Genomic DNA, 19,927 nt, shown 5'->3' with positions numbered 1-19,927 from the left:
CGTAAGGGGGACGGTATGTAACACGAGGTACCACTGTATAAAGAGATTGGTGGGTGATTGCTATACAACATAACAGATCTACTGAGTAACTTGAGACAAATCAAATCAAATATCTTTAATACGGTCAGTGACCAGGAAGCAATTTATAAAAATATGACATTAAAAGTAGTATTGTGCTACAAATAACAGTAGAAATATGGCCAATTCACAGAATTGGTGCTTATGTTTATAACCAGGTTTTGACTTTTAAAGTTTTAAAATTTCAATTCAGGTGTCGCTACTGTTTATTATCGTTCCTTCGATGTTTACAATTTGAATTCCGTTGTTGACATCATTGCTCGTCTTATTCTTGTTGCAATGTAACAGTACTTTGCCACGGACCTGTTAATTTCGGGCTCTTTGTCAGCTAAGAGGTGTCTGATATAGGTGTCGTCTGTACTGCGAGGTATTTTCCTCAGAATCGGTTCGATCAGCTCTTTTCTTGAGTCTCGATATAATGGGCAGTATAAGATGACATGCCCAATGGTTTCGATTTCGTTGCTGTTACAGGGACATAATCTTTGTTCGATCGGTATTTTATTGTATCTTCCCTCTAGAAGAGCTGAAGGGAGAGCGTTAAAGCGGGCCCTGGAAAATGCCCATCGGTGTTTAGCGTTGTCTAGAACTTTGAGATAGTTTGCTAGATGGGGCCTTTGGGGGTTGTATAGAAGTTTGTAAGTTATCGGAAGTTGATTAAAGTCATTTTGGGCTTCAATGTCCCTGAGTCTTTCTTTGATTATGTTCTTGGCCCTTCCCCTTTCTAAACTTAATAGATACTCTGGGGAGAGACCATATGTGGCCAGTTTTCTGAGAGTGCCCTTCAACCAACTAGATTGGAATTTGTCAAGAAGCATCAGGGAAAGTAGTCCAGCCGGCGAGTTGTTAAGTCTTAGCCAAGTGCATAAGGTTCTTATCCATACTTTGGCTTTAATGTAACTTGAGACAGTATATTTATAAAGGAGATTGGTGTCATCCCTGCAATACCTCCATCCAAATCATTTATAAAGATGTTGAACAACAACGGGCCCAGGACAGAACTCTTTACCATAGGTGCAGGAGATTCTCCTATCTAAGCTATGCTGCTGCTTGCAGTAGGCGGAAAGGACACGTTGACTGTCTTCTGTCAGGGCTTGGAATACATTGTGTGGGCTTATTTCTCTTGGGAATGTCTGCTTTCAGTGGTGAGATTTGTGGAATTTAGATTTTAATAAGAGCAATTAATATATTGGATTTTTATGTGAGAGACATTACACAAACTTCTGTAAAACAAGAAAATCTTTAATAATAAATAAATAAATAAACCTTTTTAAAAAATGAATTTTTACTGAACTTTTTGTGATGGCAATTACTTATAAATGTATTATTGGAACATACAGCTAACTGGGTAATTAACATTTTGTAAATTGCAGTATAATTGTTCATTTAAAATTTGCATGTCTTCTTTTTCTGCAGAATCTCTTTATTCTTGAAAACTTGCTCGATTTACAGCACCATTATTCATTTCCTATAGAGATTGAGGTAGGAAAAGGTTCCTTTTAAATTTTCACTGCTAATGTATTATTTCCCACAACAATAAATCAAATACAATGAAAGCAACATCAACAATAATACTGTGAAATAAGATACTCTTTCAGTTTTGAGAAGGTAAAATGAAGTTACCTCCCTATTAAGAGAAGATCTTACTGCCTTAAGAGTTCTAGACCAAGTTAAGAGTACAGTGGAACCTTGGTTGTCGAACGTAATCTGTTCTGGAAGACCATTCGACTTCTGAAACGTTTGACAACTGAGGCGTAATTCTAGTCAGCAAAATGCATTGAAAACATGGAGAAACTTGCCTCGGAAGCCGTTCAACTTCCAAGGTACGTTCAGAAACGGAATAATTCACTTCGGGTTGTCGGCTATCGAAAGCTAAAACATTCAACTTCCGAAGCGTTTGATGACCGAGGTTCCACTGTATAAAGGTTGAATTATTTCTTTCATGGTGATGTTTGGTAGCCTTCATAGATTCTGTGCTTTGGCCAGATTTTATTCCAGATCCCGCTGTGTATTTTATTTGGCTAACCAAGCAAGTAGCTGTAGCAGTAAACTTGCCACACAGTCAGGGGCGTACAGAGTGGGGTGCGGAGGGGGCTGGCTACTCCGGGTGCCACTCTGGAGGGGGTGTGACAAGATGGCCCCTGCCTCCCCCCAGCTGTAGAGCAGCTGAGGGCGTGCACAGTCAGTATGGGCGCTGCTCGCGTGGGCTGCCGCTCTCGGCGCCATCCATACAGGCTGCCTCTCACACGGTAACCGTATGGGCTGCTGTGCATGCCCACTCTGTACAGTATGCCGCACATGCACAGTCTGTATGGTCGCCATGCAAGCGGCATCCCGTACAGATGATGCCTGTATGGATGGCGCACGAGAGTGGCATCCTGTATGGTTGCTGCGCGAGTGCAATCTGTACGGATGTTGCGTATGCGCCACTGGGCAGTGCGTCCCGCCCCCTGGCATCCCGCCCCAGGTGCCAGAGAGGGTTCCTCCGCCACTGCACACAGTCTCTTCTGTGGTGGTCTCAGGTAGTGGGGGAGTTTTTCTGTAGGAATTTGTGGGCCCACTGTGGTGCTCTGATCATGGAGGGAAGCAGGTCTTAGAAGAAAATACAACACAGTATGTGCTTGCTCAAGTTTTGAGAGATGCAAGATGATGATGATAGCAAGGAATGTGTGATGGTGATACATGATGTCAGCAGATCAGAGTTTGCATGAATAAAGAGAGGCCTGGCATCACATTCAAAGTGTGTCCAACAGCAAGACTGAGATTAGTAGGGATGGTTCCTTCACTGCAAGGTGAATGGAGGAAATGGCAGACAAAATGGTTGCCTGATGCACAGAGAGCACAAGAAATGGAAAAAGCTTTGATCATAGTCTACAAAGGAAGTGGGGCAACATAAAAAAACGAGCACAAGGCAGCATTCACCCTTTGCCTGGAGCTAACTTCTCTTCCATATTTTGTAAATTTTGCTTCCATTCGATCCCTCTAGATTTGGTAGCATTATGCGTTATTTAAGCTAACGAGCTTTGAAAACTTTTTTGTATTTTAGGTTCCACTAGAAAGAAAGAAACAATACATTGCCATTAGGAAAGAAGCAAGGGAAGCAATGAGTGAGGATTCAGGTATTATTTGTTACTTCTTTTTTTAACTGTGTTGATGATGATGTACTTGGAGCTTTACAGAGTAACATAAAAATAACTGTGATCTTTCTCTTTTTTGTATTCTGAATGTTAGCCTGAGAGTTGACACCAGTTTACTTAGAAGTTCTTCACTGGAGATGTGCATAGATATTTGTGCAGTAGTATAACCAGATTATGCCTTTCCCTTTTAGTCGAGCCACACTATTTAGCTTCTGCATCGTATATGGCAGATAGCAGTCTGAGTGAAGAGATGAGCCAATTTGATTTCTCAACTGGAGTACAGAGTTTTTCATATAATTCCCAAGACCGTATTGCCTCCGGTTCTCGCTTCAGGAGAAAGGTGAGTTGACTTGTCTATTGTGTATGAAAGCTGCAAGTATGTACACACACACACACACACACACACACACACACACACACACACACTGGTTTGTGTTCCATTTCTTTCTAAAAGATCGGCATGAATTTTCAAATGTTACAGCTTTGGTCTTTTTAAACATGTAGAGCTGTAGAGGATATATCAGTGTATAGAGCAGGCTTCCTCAAATTCGGCCCTCCAGATGTTTTGAGACTACAATTCCCATCATCCCTGACCACCGGTCCTGCTAGCTAGGGATCATGGGAGTTGTAGGCCAAAAACATATGGAGGGTCGAGTTTGAGGAAGCCTGGTATAGAGCCTCATAATTTTTGCTACTACTACCAAGCACTTAACTGTAGGAAAGCAATATTATGAAGAGAAAATGAAAGGATAAAATGAAATTCATGTTTAATTTCACTTTTTTAAAAAAATAAGTACGACATCTTCAGAACTAATTGGCAGTTTTTGCTTGTTTAAAAAGGAGCCCACAGAACCTATAGTTTCAGATGATTTTATGGAACTGGAGATGGATGAGCTGAACCAGCATGAATGTATGGCCTCTATGACAACCCTGATCAAACACATGCACAGAAATAAAATCACACCCACAGTAGAAAAGGTAAGTGTTGGCATGACTTCATATGTTGCTAACATAATCTTTTCCTAGGTCTTTCTAGGTTTAATTGTTTAGAAAGATGTCAGTGTATTGTCACATAAATGCTTGAAGATTCAGCATACTTGCTAGGTCAATGTTTTCTGTTTTTGTGAAGACCTCAGCATTGTGTGCAGATACTCCATATTCTGCAAGATCTTGTCCTACCCGTGGTTTATCCCCAGTTACTACAGGAAATAACCTCAACTAGATGAATTGATCCATGAAAGAAATGTGAGATAGATAGATAGATAGATGATAGATAGATAAAAGTTCAACTGATTTAAGTCATTATAGATGCAGCCATCAGGCTGTGGGCAAAATGCACCCACTGTTCTCACGTCTGAGACATATCAGATGCAGAAAGGTTTGAGCTGCATCTTAAAACCTCAAGCTAAATGGAAAAATGTTTCACACTCAGAAGTGTGGTTCTGATTCTTTATTTGCTTCCTTGGCTTGAATTCAAGCCTGACTTCAAAAGTGCAAGGTGCACCTGGAAAGGAAAACCTGGGAGTACAGGCCCCTTGATTCTTTCCTTTGAAGTGGAATGAATTGATCCCCTGGTAACATTAGGTGATTGACAGATGGGCAGCCCTACCCACCTATAAAAAGTGGCCTGTGGGGAAGCTTAGGATCTGGCCTGCCAACTGGATCCTGTTCTTTACCCTTAATTTAAATTGTTTGTGGAACAAACTTTTTCCATGGTTTGAAGTTTGATTTCATATTGAGCAAAGTACTTGTGTTCATTTAGAAATATTGTCTTACGGTAGATCGGAAACTAACTGACATACAGCCATACCTTGGGTTACAGACGCTTCAGGTTGCATTTTTTTGGGTTACGGACATGCTGAAACCCGGAAGGACCGGAACAGGTTACTTTCAGGTTTCGGCGGTTGCGCATGCACAGAAGCACTAAATCGCGCTTTGCGCATGCGCAGAAGCGCCAAATCGCAACCCGCGTGTGTACAGACGCAGTGCTGCAGGTTGCAAATGTGCCTCCCGCACAGATCACGTTTGCAACCAGAGCGTCCACTGTACAGTGGTGCCCCGCAAGACGAATGCCTCGCAAGACGGAAAACCCGCTAGACGAAAGGGTTTTCCGTTTTGGAGGTGCTTCGCAAAACGAATTTCCTATGGGCTTGCTTCGCAAGACGAAAATGTCTTGCGAGTTCCTGCGGGGGTTTTTTTCCTTCCCCCCCCCCTTTTCCCAAGCCGCTAAGCCGCTTATCAGCTGATCCGCTAAGCCACTTAACAGCTGATCCGCTAAGCCGCTTAACAGCTGATCCGCTAAGCCGCTTAACAGCTGATCCCCTAAGCCGCTTATCAGCTGATCCGCTAAGCCGCTTATCAGCTGATCCGCTAAGCCGCTTATCAGCTGATCCACTAAGCCCGCTAAGCCGCTAATAGCTCTAATCCGCTAAGCTGCTAATGGGCTTGCTTTGCAAGACGAGAAAACCGCAAGACGAAGAGACTCGCGGAACGGATTCTTTTCGTCTTGCGAGGCACCACTGTACTCTACTTCCTGTAAAGCATCTGTTTCCCTGTCATTCCCCCCTGCCTGCGTGCCCCCACCCCCGTGATTTGGGATGCACCTCTACTGGTAACTGAGGAAGAATTGTGGTTTAGCGCTGTGTTTTTGTTGCCTTTTAATTATGCCTTGTAATATAATTGGCTGTGTGTGTCTGTGTACTTATAATCTTCTGGGGACTTAGGGTACAGATTCACCAGATCTTCCTCCATGGATGAAGTTTCTACACAGCAAACTAGGAAATCCATCTGTACCATTGAATATTCGCCTCTTTGTGGCAAAACTCATCGTGAATACAGAAGAAGTGAGTCGTTTTTTAAAAAAATGAGACTGTAAATGGGCACTGGTTGTTGTAATAATTTTCTACAGTATGAGTAAAGTAGGTTGAACTCAAAGTTTAAGAAGGTAATGAAGATTGGAATACAGAGCTGATTAAAATCTTAATCAACCGGGCATTTTTATGATGATTTTGTTCCGTTTTTAATGGTTTTCCTTGTTTTATTTGCATATTGCTGCATGTTGCCCTGATATTTTATGAGATGGTAGTATATAAGTATTTTTATAAATAAAATAAATAACACCTAAAATAATGTACTAATCCCTGGACTTCCATAAAACAGCCATCATAAGCATACATAAGCAGTAGTGTTGTATGATGGATTGGGCTTGTAGTTTTGAAACCTCCAGGTGAATAAAAGTAGCACTTCTAAGATAGGCAACTTTTCATGTAAGAGACATGGAATCTGATCTACTGCCTCTAATTGGAATGTGCTAATGGTAAGGGGAGAAAAATACCTGAGTGGCATGTTCAGGGTGTTCATATAAACCCAACTGTTCAAATATCAGTACCGTGCTTACTTTCCTAAGTATTGTGTGATTATTTATCAGTGAAGCATGAAATGTAATCTCATTGTTGGGCATTTGTAAGAAGTGCCCTCTCCATTTACTTACTTTTTCAATAATTGTGCAGCAGTTTCCAAAGTGACACTGCTGTATAGATGGCATTCTGCATTTCTTCTCTAGGTTTTCCAACCTTACACAAAGCACTGGCTGGGCCCCTTACTGCAGCTGGTTGTCTCTGGAGATAACGGAGGAGAAGGGATTCATTACATGGTGGTGGAGATAGTGGTCACCCTACTTTCCTGGACTAGTGTTGCTACACCCAAAGTAAGGAACTAAGAAATATATATGTGTGTGCGCATATTTAGGTCGTAATGATCTGATGCAGGGTCAAGGTGTAATTATGGGCCACTCACTAAGATTAAAAGGTGTAGTAAGACTGAAATTTGTAAGTTCATAATGAGAAATGTCCCTGGCAATTCAGGTACGATGATTTTTAGAGCACCTTTAGTTTTAAATGATTTCTTAAGCATTATCCTGAGGAGGCACTCTAGCGAAAATAATAGCCAAATGCATTCATCTAAATAACTGTTAGTGATACTATAAATGTATTCTCATAATGTATATATAAATTTAAAGTGTGATTTAAATTTAAAGTTTGATTTGTCTTCTGCAGTTTCGCGTTGTTAAAAAAAATTGGAGATTAATTTTTAAAGCATATTCCTTAGCTAAAATTTGATGATATTCTTCACCAGAGAAGAATAGTTACTAATATAATAGTCCAGTGCTTTGTGATTTGCTTTATACTAGGGAAATATCAAGGATGAAATCCTAGCTAACCGGTTGCTTGAGTTCTTGATGAAGAACGTATTTCACCAGAAAAAAGCAGTGTTCAGACATAACTTAGAAATTGTCAAGACAGTAGTAGAGTGCTGGAAAGATTGTCTCAGCATACCTTACAGGTAAATAATCTTAATAAAGGTACTCTTTGTAGTTGCAATACACATAAAAATCATTCTAGTAGTGTGAAGGCTTCTTTTTAAAAGCTAGTTTGGGTAGGTGGACTGTTGCATTTATACTAAATCCTGTTGTCATCATACATGTCTAGCAATATTAGAATATACCTGTTGCCATTTCTCTAGTATTTAACCTGGAGACATTAAGGATCAACGTGTTTTATGCCTTAGACACAGATGGCAAACACAGTTCTCTCCAGATGTTGCTGGGTTGCAACTCATGATCCCTAATCATTGACCGTGCTGCCTGGGGCTGATGGAGTTCTCCAACAACACCCTTAGAAGACAAACCGATAGCACGACTGGGTGGGAGTTGGGGATCAGGTGTTGATCTAATGCAGGGTTTCTAAAAATGCTCCAATTTGAATAGTCAGTATGAACTTGACCACTTCTATTTTTCAATCTAAGTTACTATTTTTATGATCTCTGTGATTTTGTTTACTATAGGATAATATATGAACGGTTTTCTGGTAGAGATGCCAACACAAAAGACAACTCCGTGGGAATTCAGTTACTAGGAATTGTTCTTGCCAATAACCTGCCTCCCTATGATCCAAACTGTGAAATAGGCAGTGTGAAGTAAGAAAATTATTTTTGTGCAATTCAGCTGGAATGTACTGAACAGAAGAAGTGGGGCCAATAGAGAAGGAAACATGAAACACTTGCATATTTGGCTTGCAATTCTCCTACCTGTTACTTATTCTTAACCCAACACACAAAACCCGCAATCAGATGATAAATTTGGAGGCCGGTGGTGGGATTTTAAGATAATTGATTTCAACATAAAACTTCATAGTGTTCTCACTGCAGTAGGTTTAATCTCCTCCAAATTTTCATATTTGGATATGGTTTTATTGCTTTGAGTAAAGCAATTAAATTGATCCCTACAGCATTTTATATTCAAAGGATTGCATCAGGAGCTACAATGATCACGTAATGCATCTGTGAGATGATGCAGAAATTTACTTGGTGTTAAATGAGGTTACTCAAGCATGCTTCAATCTCTGAATTCATGTTGATCATCTGAAAATGGGGGAAATTATGCATATAATGCTGAATTAGAACTAGCTTCATGTACACCACTGGAGGGGAGGGAGAAACAGACAGGAATGGTAATCAATTTCCAAAATGAAAACTGGAACTTTGGGGACTGACATTGAAATTTTCAGCAACGGGAAAGTAGACATGTATAAAGTGCATGCATGAGGCCAGGAATGGGGAATCTCTCATCCTCCAGATGTTGGATTGCAATTCCCACCATCCCTGACACTGAGCTGATGAAAGTCCAGAGTTCCCCATCCCTTCATTAAATTATTTGTAATTCAGTTTGTTTAGGTTACAGATAAAACAAGTGGTCTGTATAGGGTTTCTAAACATGCTCTTACTGATATCCGTTTATTACACATTAGATGTTAAAATAGCATTCTGAGACTAAGCATATTTCTTCTTTATGCTAGATACTACCAAGCTTTGACTAACAACATGGCCTTAGTAAAATACAAGGAAGTGTATGCAGCTGCCGCCGAAGTGCTGGGACTCATTCTTCACTATATTTCTGAGAAGGAAAAAGTGGGTACAACAGGCTATGTATTTTACAATTTCTAAAACCAAAGCAGGAGTTTGCTTTTTAAGTGTATTCTATGCGGTTTTATTTTTTTAAGATGGTTCCTAAAATACACATTAAAACTGTGTTGTTATCTTAGCTAATCCACTGTATTTCATTGTATAACATGTCTATTGTATAACATTTTGACAGGGGAGAAAGTATTACCCTTTTATTGAAACATTGGAGCTGTCATACTAGATCTCATCCATTCCAGTAATCTGCTTCCAGTAGCTGCTAGCTAGAAGTTAGGGTGAAGATTGCCATACTCAGATTGTTCCCCAACCTTCAGTAGGCAGCAGTTTATTGCCTCTGAGATAAAAGTCTCATTCCTACAGTGGCATTGAAAGAGCTAGCTCAGGCATAGGCAAACTCAGCCCTCCAGATGTTTTGGGACTACAACTCCCATCATCCCTGACCACCAATCCTGTTAGCTAGGGATGATGGGAATTGTAGTCCCAAAACATCTGGAGGGCGAGTTTGCCTATACCTGAGTTAGCTTTCACAGATTTATCTAATCTTATAAAAATGACTGAGGAGGCCTCTCACTACTCACATAATTAGTAATTATTACTATTTTTTTTGTCAGGATATTGAGACTTTGGCATTTGAAAGTACCTGATGATATGTGCAATTTTTCAGATATTTGAAGGTCCGGTTTATGACTTGGTCATACAGCAGCTAAAGCAGCATCAGAATACCAAAGAGGACAAATTTATTGTGTGTCTGAATAAAGTGACAAAGAACTTCCCTTCTCTTGCTGACAGGTAAGTTGAGAACTCTCAATTGTCCTATACCCTAGAGAGGTTCAGTTAGCTCAGCAGTGTTATAACTTCCTGTTCTTTTTGTTTCTTGTTCATGGAAAGGTTTATGAATACAGTCTTCTTCCTGATACCAAAACTTCATGGGGTGATGAAAACTTACTGCCTGGAGGTAGTAATGTGTCGTGCCCAAGAAATAGCGGATCTGTATTTACAGTTGAAGAGTAAGGATTTTACACAAGTCATGAGTCACAGGTAGGTAGGGGCATAATTATCCATATTTCTATAGGAACTCTGCACAAACCCTATTTTCTGCACAAGCCCTATTTGAGCAAATGTGAGTTGCTCAAACTCACATTCTCCCTTTGGGTGCTGAGGATAGGAGGAAGCTTTTCACTGTTATCACTTTTCAGTTGGCATTTTTCAGAGAAAAATCCTCGCAAGTTCAGTCAAAAGTCTAGCTTTGCTGCACTTTTTGTATACATACTTATTGCTGTTGCAATGAAGTTATTTTTAAAATCCGTTTGACTGCACTTTTTCAAGTGAATAAAAATGCACTATATGTTTTAAAAAAACCTTTTGAAATTAAAATCATAGATAAATTAAAAAACGTGTTTTTGTTTTTCTCTCCTAGAGACGACGAAAGGCAAACCATATGTATGGATATAGTCTACAAGATGCTACCTAACCTGAAACCAGCTGAGGTTCGAGAGCTTCTTCCTGCAGTAACCAGCTTCATCTCTCACCCGTCACCAGTATGTCGGGGGAGAATGTATGACGTTCTCATGTGGCTATATGATAACTACAGGTAAGAATCCAACCACAGGTATTTTAAAAAGAAATCCTCCATTAAATTGTGTTGCCTGTTGCATGAGTGCGCCGCACATTTGTGTCGTCATGTGGAAAAAAACCTCCAGCTCTTGACATTTGAGAATTCTGAAGCTGTCTTAAGAGACTGATAGAGAAACTTACGGGCATATATCCTTGTGACCATCATGGAATACTGTGAAGTATTGCAGATTTTCCACTAACCTTTTGTGTTAGTGAGAAGGCAGTAGAAGAGTTGAACTGTTTTTCCTTGTTCTTTTTCCTCAGGGATCCTGAAAGCCAAGCAGATGAGGACTCTTCAGAAGTGTTTAAACTAGCAAAAGAAGTTCTGTTACAAGGACTGGTTGATGAAAATTCTGGACTGCAGTGAGTAATACTATTACGTATGTGTGTGTGTAACTGAAAATCAAAGCCTTAAAAACTATTTAATTTCAGAAATCAGAATTATAACTTGAGTGTGTTGGGTGTCTGGGTTTGACGGCTTGGAAGGAAGGAAATGAGGTAAAGGTGGTTGTTTTTGCTTTTAAGTCTCTCCCCCTGCTGAATCTCAGTTTCTTTTCCTGTCTTCCTTTGGTCAGTACCAACTTGCCTCTCACCATCACATGAAAACAAACTGAGAGGATCATGTATTCATTTTGTCAATGAGTGGAGTGTGCTGTCAGGTAGTATCCAACTAAACAGTTCCACTACTGTAAGGACTTTTAACTGAACAATGGAACTTCCCCATTGTGCCTAATGCATGACCTCTACATCAGCTCTGGAGGGTTGGGGGAACCCCTGGAACAGATTTAGGGGTTGTACAGGGGGAGGAGAGGGCAGGGAAGTTCCATTGCACAGCCAAAAGTCATTGCATTGGCAGAACAGTTTAGCTGGATACAACAAAGGAATTTACCACTAGGTTCGAGTCCTCGTTTTCCTGATTTTGCCTTGATAAAGTAAGAAATAAGGAATTGGATCTTGAAATGGTAATCTACTGGTAAAAAATAGGGGGTGGGAAGATGGCTTTGCAATATTTGTTTTGTTTTATTAAATATGTATACCACCCTTCATTCATAGATCTCAAGGTGCTTCACAGCATAAAATTACAATATAAAAACCACAGAATACATAATAAAAATAAGAACAACAAACAAATAATCCTCCCCCCCACAACACATTTAAAAGGGCATTGGTTGAAGAGGAACGTTTTTGCCTGGTGCCTAATGATGGCACCAGCCGAACTTCCCTGCATTCCACAAGTGGGGAGCCACTGCAAAAAAGGCCCATTCTCGTGTTGCAACCCCCGGACCTCTCGTGGAGTTGGTACACGAAGAAGGACCTCATAGGATGATTTCAGGTTCTGGGTAGGTTCATGTAACCCTGAGCCATTTAAGGTAATAATGGCTTGATAAATAAAACATTATTGAGCTTCCCATTGTTGTACTATGCTCTGTATTTCCTTTTACAGAATAATTGTCAGGAACTTTTGGAGTGATGAAACTAGGCTACCAGCCAATACCCTTGATCGAATGTTGACTTTGTTAAGCTCTTTATACTCTGTTAAAATTGAAACTCAGTATTTGAGCTTGGCTACAAATTTTCTGCTTGAGATGACCAGCAAGAGCCCAGATTACTCCAGAAAAATGTTTGAGTATCCGCTTTCGGAATGCAAATTCCAGGTGAATTTATTTATATATCCTTTTTTTTTTAATGGCTTCCCCATGACATTTGGTTGGCTGCTGGGAGAGCAGGATGTTGGAATAGATGGGCCATTGGCCTGATCCAGCAGGCTCTTCTTATGTATTTTTATATAGAATTGTGGGGTAGTCTTCAGGATCCATCACCCTTTACTCCAGAGCCAGTAAAATCCATTGAATAGCTATTTGGCTGTCATTTACATTGGTCAGTTTTATACATTATTATTAATGATTACATTGGGAAAGGGGGATATTTTTATAAAATGAAATGGATAGAAATCAGAGGGGGAAATGGAATTTGGGTTAGGAAATGACACCAGTTCAAAAATAAATGCCTAATGGGGCAAAATTTTATACCCCTCCAATCCGGCTGGGTTTCCCCAGCCACTCTGGGCAACTTACAGCAAAATATTAAAAGAAAGAAGTACATTAAGATTTTGTCTAATAGTTTCACATGTAAACCTATCCTAGGCACATTTATTCCATTGTCCCACTGAGTTTAGTGGTATTTCAGCTGAATCAAATTCAATGACTTCAATGGGCAAAGATGGTCTCAGCACTGGGTTGTTGTTGTTTTTTACTTTCTAGGATTTTGCTATTGACTCAAGTTGGCAGTACCGAAGTACTGTTCTTACACCTTTGTTTGTGGAGTCTCAAGCTTCCCAGAATGCCAACAGGTATCGCTCACAGGAAGGATCTCTGGGTGGCCAGATAAGGGCTACACAGCAACAGTATGAATTTACTCCCACACAAAATGCCAGTAAGTTTTCCTGAAGCAGTAGTATTTAATGAAAAACTTAAAAGGGTTTGTGTATGGAATTCATGCTTCCATACATTCAAAAACTTGTGTGTATGGAAGTTTCTACCTTGGTTCTTGAACTCAATCCATTCTGGAAGTCTTTTTGACTTCCAAAACGTTCAAAAACCAAGGTGCGGCTTCCGATTGGCTGATTGGCCCCAGAAACAATGCTGACAGCCGAAACGGATGTTGGGCTTCTGAAAAACATTCGCAAACTGGAACAATTATTTCTGGGTTTGCAGCATTCGTGAGCCGATTTGTTCATCAGCTAAGCCATTTGGGAACCAAGGTACCACTGTACTTGCATATACTTTTGTATTTATTTATTTATTTGTGTGTGTGTGTAAAATCTTTGGCCTCATATACTAAAAATATTAAGGATTTCAGTTTTCATACTGAACCTTTTCCTGATATTCTGTTTCTTTAACATCTATTTCTGGTTGTAACTTAGGCAAGTAAAGAATAGTAGTGGCGGGGAGGGGGGCAACACATATTATATTAAATGGAAAGAGATGTAATTATTAATGCTTTCTTCTTATTTCAGGTGGGAGAAGCTCTTTCAACTGGCTGATAGGAAACAGCGTTGACACTTTTTCAGAATACAGATTTCCTTCATCTTCTGAATCCCTGTCATCTTCGATGTTGTTCATTAACAAACGAGCTGACAAATCACACAGAACCGCCTTCAAACCTATAGGTCCTAATTTTGGAGAGAAAAGACTGGGTTTGCCCGGTGATGAGGTGGATAGCAAAGCTCAAGGTACCACAGCTGTCAATGCAGATTTCTCCCTTACATCCTTAGTTAAAAGAAGCCTTCTTTATTATCTATGGCAAAGCAAAATACATAATGTCACCCATGAGTTTTGCTCAAGCAACCAGAAGAAACTGGTTTCAAGAGTTTAAGCCCTTACATTAGGAAAGTTCTTAAATCAAAGGCTTCATATGTCATCAAAATCCCTTTACAAGGTCTTATATGATATTATGGGTGAGACTTTTCCACCCCAATGTTTATTTAGGAAAGTGTTGTATGCAAGTTATTAAAAAGTAGCTTTATGTATAAGTTTAAAAAGAATTTTCCTTCTCTGTTGCTTAGGTATAGATGAACGGGCAGAGATTCTGAGACTGAGGCGACGGTTCTTAAAAGACAAAGAAAAGCTTAGTTTGATTTATGCAAGGAAGGGCGTTGTTGAACAGAAAAAAGAAAAGGTTTGTTTCCTATAGTATAAATAATAAACAGAGACTTAAACTGTTCTAGAGTGCTTCTACTGAAGTACCTCTTTAGGAACAGAGTGCCTGCATGCCTAGGAAGCAGATGGTTCAAGTGTCCCATAAGCAGTGGGGTTGAGAGACCACCAAGGCACAAGATTCCTCTCCTTCCTAAGAAGTGGTGAAGTATCTAGCTGGGCTCTTGACAGTGTGAGGCACTACAGAGCTGGGACTGAAGTATCAGAGCTCCATTCTTTTTCTCTCTCAAAGAAATGTGAGATGTTGGGGGTTTCCCCCCCTAAGGAGATTGTGTTATGATCTTCATGTTTTGTTGCTTCCTTTTCCAAAGCTGATCCAGGAAGCTTGCCTATCAAGGTTTTTCTGAGGACAGAAGTTGGCTGACTTGTGGAGGAAGCTATCCTTGCATGGGGCAGGTGTGCCCCACTTGCTCCAGTAACTCAGGGCCACTCAAATTAGCCTAATATATTTCCTGAGTGAAGTGGAACACTCTCTCACACACCCCATTTCATGTCTTGCCCACTCTGAAGCAAATGCATTCCCTGAGTTCTGCTCTTCTTCATCACAATCCAGGGCTCTTCTTGCTTACTTGATGTAGTGCAGCTCGAAGACTAAACCTTAAAATTGAACTTTTGGGAAGAATTGGAATATGTGACTTAAACTTGAGGTCATGCATTTTCTGTATCAACATTCTTGAGTGGTCAGCTCTCCCTTTGTGGGATCCACAAAAAGGAGATGCATTTTTATTTATCTATTTATTTTGGAAATTTATTAATTACTTTACATATAGAAAATATCAGAGCTATTTAAAGCATCAGTAATATAGTAAAGCTGTATAAAAATACAATTATACAGTTCATATCAGTGATCTGTATTCATGGCTTGGGTTAATCATCTGGAAAGTCTTGTCTAAATACAGAAGCATTCAACAGGCATTGAAAAATGTAGCATAGTCAGTGTCTGTCTAATATACCCAGGGAGGGAATTCCACAAGGCAAGTGCTGCAGCACTTAAAGATTCTGCTCTAAGTACTATGGAGTGGACCTTGGGGGAATCAGACGCCATTAGGACGGCCTGTCCTGATGACTGCTGTGACCAAACTGGTATACAGTGGTACCTCAGGTTACATACGCTTCAGGTTACATACACTTCAGGTTACAGACTCCGCTAACCCAGAAATAGTGCTTCAGGTTAAGAACTTTGCTTCAGGATAAGAACAGAAATCGGGCTCTGGCAGCGCGGCAGCAGCAGGAGGCCCCATTAGCTAAAGTGGTGCTTCAGGTTAAGAACAGTTTTAGGTTAAGAACGGATATCTTGCAAGTAACCTGGTCCCAAGTTGGTCACGGCTTTTGTATGCAACTGGCAGAACCCTAACCTGTCACTTAGTAGCATATTGGCAGCCAATAATATGGCTCTCTCAGCAAAGGTGTTACATGCTCAATGTAGTAATCCATTCTCAATGTTACTGTAAGATAAGCTGGTTTTTCTTCTGTTCACATCAAAACTAATTCAGAAGTGATCTATTGTTGCAGGAAATTAAAACCCAGCTAAAGATGAAACATGATGCTCAAGTCACTCTGTACAGGAAGTACAGGCAAGGCGACCTTCCTGACATCCAGATTGAATACAGCAGTCTTATTACCCCTCTGCAGGGCGTAGCTCAGGTATGCTCTTTTATCCATGTTACTTAACTGCTTTTTTTTTTTTTTTGGTAACACAGTTTCAGTAAACGCATTTCAAAATTTGTGTAAGGTACTTGAATGTAAAGCTGTTCCTGTAAACGTCTACGCTCCAGTTGCAGAAGAGACACATGATTCTCTGTGGAAGCACCAGTGCAGTTGTACCAAGGATTCATTGCTTGCATTGTCAATTACAGAGAGACCCTATACTGGCTAAGCAGCTTTTCAGCAGTTTGTTTAGTGGAATTCTGGAGGAAATGAAGAAAATGAAAACTCTGCCTGAGAAGAACAATGTTGTCCAGCAGTTGCTTGAGGATTTCAACCACTTCCTGACAACATCTGTGCTGTATTTCCCACCGTTCATAGCTTGCATCCAGGTATTGCTTTCTACGTTGCATTTTGAATTTGTCCTGTTTTGTCTTTTTAGGCATATACACCAGGTTGGGAGGAAACCTTTTTAGCCCAGTGGCCAGATCTTTATTCCCTCCATCCACCATGAGGCATCTTTGACCGGTGGGTGGACCCACTCACCTCTAAACTATCTGGCTTCATAATGATATTGACATATGTCAAAGTTCAATGGAAGTCCCTGTACAGCAGAGATTTCCAAACTTTCATGTTGGTGACACACTTTTTAGACATGCATCATTTCGTGACACAGTAATTCAGTTTTACTAGCAAACCGGAGGTTAAACTAACCCCTTTCCAGCCCCAGGAGAAGCGTGGGGAATGTTTGTGCGACACTCCTCCACACTGCAGCTGAGACACTGACGTATCGCAACACATGGTTTGGAAAGCTCTGCTGTACAGCAACCCCCTTTAAAGACACACATCTCAAATAGGCTCCCTTTAATTGACAGTTGGCTGATGGTCGGTTAGAGGGAGCCCCTTTGAAGTTTCTGCACAGAGGAAAATGACCCAAACACAGGAGCAGTTCCCCCTCTGCAAAGGAAGTAGTTTGCATTCAGAGCAGTGGGGGAAGTGCTTTGAAAACAAACTACTGTACTTCCTTCAGAAAAAAAGAAATGCTCCAATCAAAGATGACACATTTTTTTCTTTCTAAAGAAACTTGCCAAAGCCCCTTCTGAAGTGCTTCCCACATATTTGTGTCACTTGATGTGAATTGAACAAAACAGGCTGGTGGGCCAAATTTGACCAGCAGACCAGAAAATTTCCACCACTTTTACAGAAGATATAAATGAGCACAAGCTAAAATTGATTAAAGATGACACCATTCTTACTTAAATTTGTTAATATTTGCCCAGGGACATACTAGTTTTTCCTTCTTCTAATGGTCTGTGAAGTTGCCTTAATTCTTGTTCTCTACATTGTAAAATTTACCTAGTTGGCTAATTTCTTGATAGACAAAGGTGTTTAGTGTGGAACTGCCAGGCTCCATTCACTCACTTTCTATTTCATTCATTCATTCATTTTATTTGCATACCTGTTAACATCCATCTGTCTTGGGAGACACACAAAGAAAACCATGCTCAAAGTGGCTCACAACAATGAAACAGGGATGCATTTCAAACAATCACTACAAAAACAACTTGCTTGTGTCTGATTATGACAGTGTTGTACATCTCCCTGTCTCTGCAGCTAATAATAATATGAAGTGAGGCTAGGGAAATGCACAATATTATGATGTCAAGACATAGGTAAGTTGTCCTAGTTCTAGGCATAACAGAGGGGGCTGTTGGATTAAATGGGGGCGTGTGTGTGTGCGAGGGGGGGGGGAGAGAAGGAGTGACATGGCTTATTAAGCATTACATATTAATCTAACCTCAAAGTAATTCCAATAACTAATTATGGGTTTGGTGCGATAGGAAATGAGCTACCAACACAGAGAGCTGCTGGACCTCAGCCCTTCAAGTGTGAGCACTAGCTGCTTAGCAAGTTTGCAGCAGCCAGTGGGTATCCTGCTTCTTGAACAATCTTTAATTCACCTTTCCCATGAGGAGGAGGAGGAGGAGCCACCCTCCAAGAGGATGCGTGGAAAGACAGAACTTTCACCCAATGTGATCAAATGGATTGAACTTGCCAAGTAAGTTTTTTTCTTTTCTCTCTAGAGTTACGTTACTGTATGGTATGTTTTTTAAATTGACTGTATAAAAAAACTAGAAGTAGTAGTATTTTTGCAGCCTATATAACACCTATTGAATTAGCATTTTCTCAATAGTGATGCTGTTGGACTAGGACTAAAAACAAACCCAGGTTCTAATGTTTACTCAACAGTGATACTCACTGGATTACTTTGAGCTGCCCTGGGGTGGCTAAACCATGGGGTGTATACAGACTGCCAAGAGGTTTTGGGTGGCCCTCAGGGACAACCCCCCTCCCAGCTTCTGTGTGGTGTATATGTGGAAATATATAGGAGGGGGAACTCCCCTACTTTCCCCAAGCACCCTAGTGTAACCTTCACCACTTCTAAGTCATTTGGAGCTTCTAAAAAAAACCTTTAATGGAATCTTTCCTGCTGCTCTATTAACAGTGCTACTTTTTAGCCTACTGTCTTCCCCTTCTCTTCATTTGTTGTGCAATGATGTCTTCAGTAACTGATGACAAACTATCCTTCTTGATTACCCGCAAAGGCACCAGAGCAGGAAAAACAATGCAGGCAGCAGTGAACAGAAGTAAGGGAGTCAGCACCAACTATTGATTGCAATGGTTATCAAATTTAATGTATTGGGGGGAATTAGGGATGGGGAAGACAGGTTCTGAAAGAAGGAGGGAAATAATCACATAAATATACAGGCAATGCCCCAATTATGTACATTTTGTTTGTTTGCGACCATGCACACACGTGCCAAGTACCTGGAAGTGGTACCCAGAAATGTTCAACCAAGCCCCACCATTCCTCCGACACGCGGGAAGTGGAGGGGCGGTGTAGCTGGCCCAGCTGACGTGTGCAGGGCAGAAGCTTTACTGTGCACGAGAGCTCAGGCTCCTGAAGGCCAGAGGGATGGAGGGGCTGGGTTGAGGAGGGCTCTCCAGGGTGCTCCCCATTTTACACGATTTCACATACATGCGTGAAATGACCTCAGGGCCATTGCTTATGGAAGTTAGGATAACGTGTACTTAAGCAATAAGCATTCAGCTGTATCCTGGACTTTTTTTTTTCACTTTCTAGGCTTTATCGATCAGTTGGAGATTATGATGTTCTGCGGGCTATTTTTAGTGGAAAGATTGACACTAAGGAAATTACTCAGAAAGCTCTATTAGCAGAAGCAAAAAATGATTATGCTGAAGCAGCGAAGCAATATGATAAGGTATGCTTTTCATACGAAGTCTTGCTTTCAAGTAAGAAGAAAAGTCTTACTTGCTTTCAAGTCTGAAGAAAAAATAAGTAATTGTTCAGGCTGAATATGGATTTTTAAAAGGTTCTTCTAATCATCATTTCTCTGCTTTAGCCAGGATAATTTTCTTCATGACTGAGGAAAGGAAGAGGCATGAATTGCACATAAATGTGTTAAGACTTTAAAAGCTTTTCAATGCAGCTTTATAGTCATTAGCAGATGTAGAAGAGAGTTTGATTTACTGACCTCTAAGGTACCCCTAAGGTGTACTCAGAATATTGATTAATGGAGGGTCAGAGTAATTGGTGCAACACCAACATAGGTTGGAAGGCTGGGCAGGGTGTGCAGTGTGTGTGTGTGGGGGGGGGGAATCCCATTGATAGGAATTCTATCAGCCCTCCCATGAAGCCATTCTGAGAACTCAATTTCAGGGATTTCTCCTGGTGTTGGGCCA

At 40.6% G+C, this 19,927-nt stretch overlaps 1 protein-coding gene across 1 annotated transcript in view; it reads left to right on the top strand.

Annotated features, from left to right (window-relative positions):
- Positions 1 to 19,927, top strand: part of PRKDC (protein kinase, DNA-activated, catalytic subunit) — an 86,233-nt gene that overhangs the window by 42,434 nt on the left and 23,872 nt on the right. Inside the window, exons 44-64 of the mRNA XM_083622813.1 lie at positions 1,492 to 1,557; positions 3,122 to 3,194; positions 3,404 to 3,552; positions 4,053 to 4,190; positions 5,936 to 6,055; positions 6,775 to 6,918; positions 7,402 to 7,553; positions 8,055 to 8,186; positions 9,065 to 9,176; positions 9,853 to 9,977; positions 10,077 to 10,226; positions 10,606 to 10,779; positions 11,067 to 11,165; positions 12,247 to 12,457; positions 13,064 to 13,235; positions 13,819 to 14,034; positions 14,368 to 14,480; positions 16,031 to 16,162; positions 16,375 to 16,554; positions 18,004 to 18,221; positions 19,308 to 19,446. Coding sequence (XP_083478939.1) covers positions 1,492 to 1,557; positions 3,122 to 3,194; positions 3,404 to 3,552; positions 4,053 to 4,190; positions 5,936 to 6,055; positions 6,775 to 6,918; positions 7,402 to 7,553; positions 8,055 to 8,186; positions 9,065 to 9,176; positions 9,853 to 9,977; positions 10,077 to 10,226; positions 10,606 to 10,779; positions 11,067 to 11,165; positions 12,247 to 12,457; positions 13,064 to 13,235; positions 13,819 to 14,034; positions 14,368 to 14,480; positions 16,031 to 16,162; positions 16,375 to 16,554; positions 18,004 to 18,221; positions 19,308 to 19,446 — 3,015 coding nt within the window. The remainder of the gene's footprint in view (positions 1 to 1,491; positions 1,558 to 3,121; positions 3,195 to 3,403; positions 3,553 to 4,052; positions 4,191 to 5,935; positions 6,056 to 6,774; positions 6,919 to 7,401; positions 7,554 to 8,054; positions 8,187 to 9,064; positions 9,177 to 9,852; positions 9,978 to 10,076; positions 10,227 to 10,605; positions 10,780 to 11,066; positions 11,166 to 12,246; positions 12,458 to 13,063; positions 13,236 to 13,818; positions 14,035 to 14,367; positions 14,481 to 16,030; positions 16,163 to 16,374; positions 16,555 to 18,003; positions 18,222 to 19,307; positions 19,447 to 19,927) is intronic.

Source organism: Podarcis filfolensis (genome assembly GCF_964270895.1).
Source record: "Podarcis filfolensis genome assembly, chromosome: 7".
NCBI classification, from domain to species: domain Eukaryota; kingdom Metazoa; phylum Chordata; class Lepidosauria; order Squamata; family Lacertidae; genus Podarcis; species Podarcis filfolensis.
Note: the sequence above shows the minus strand (reverse complement) of the source record. Positions and strands in the feature narration are given on the sequence as shown.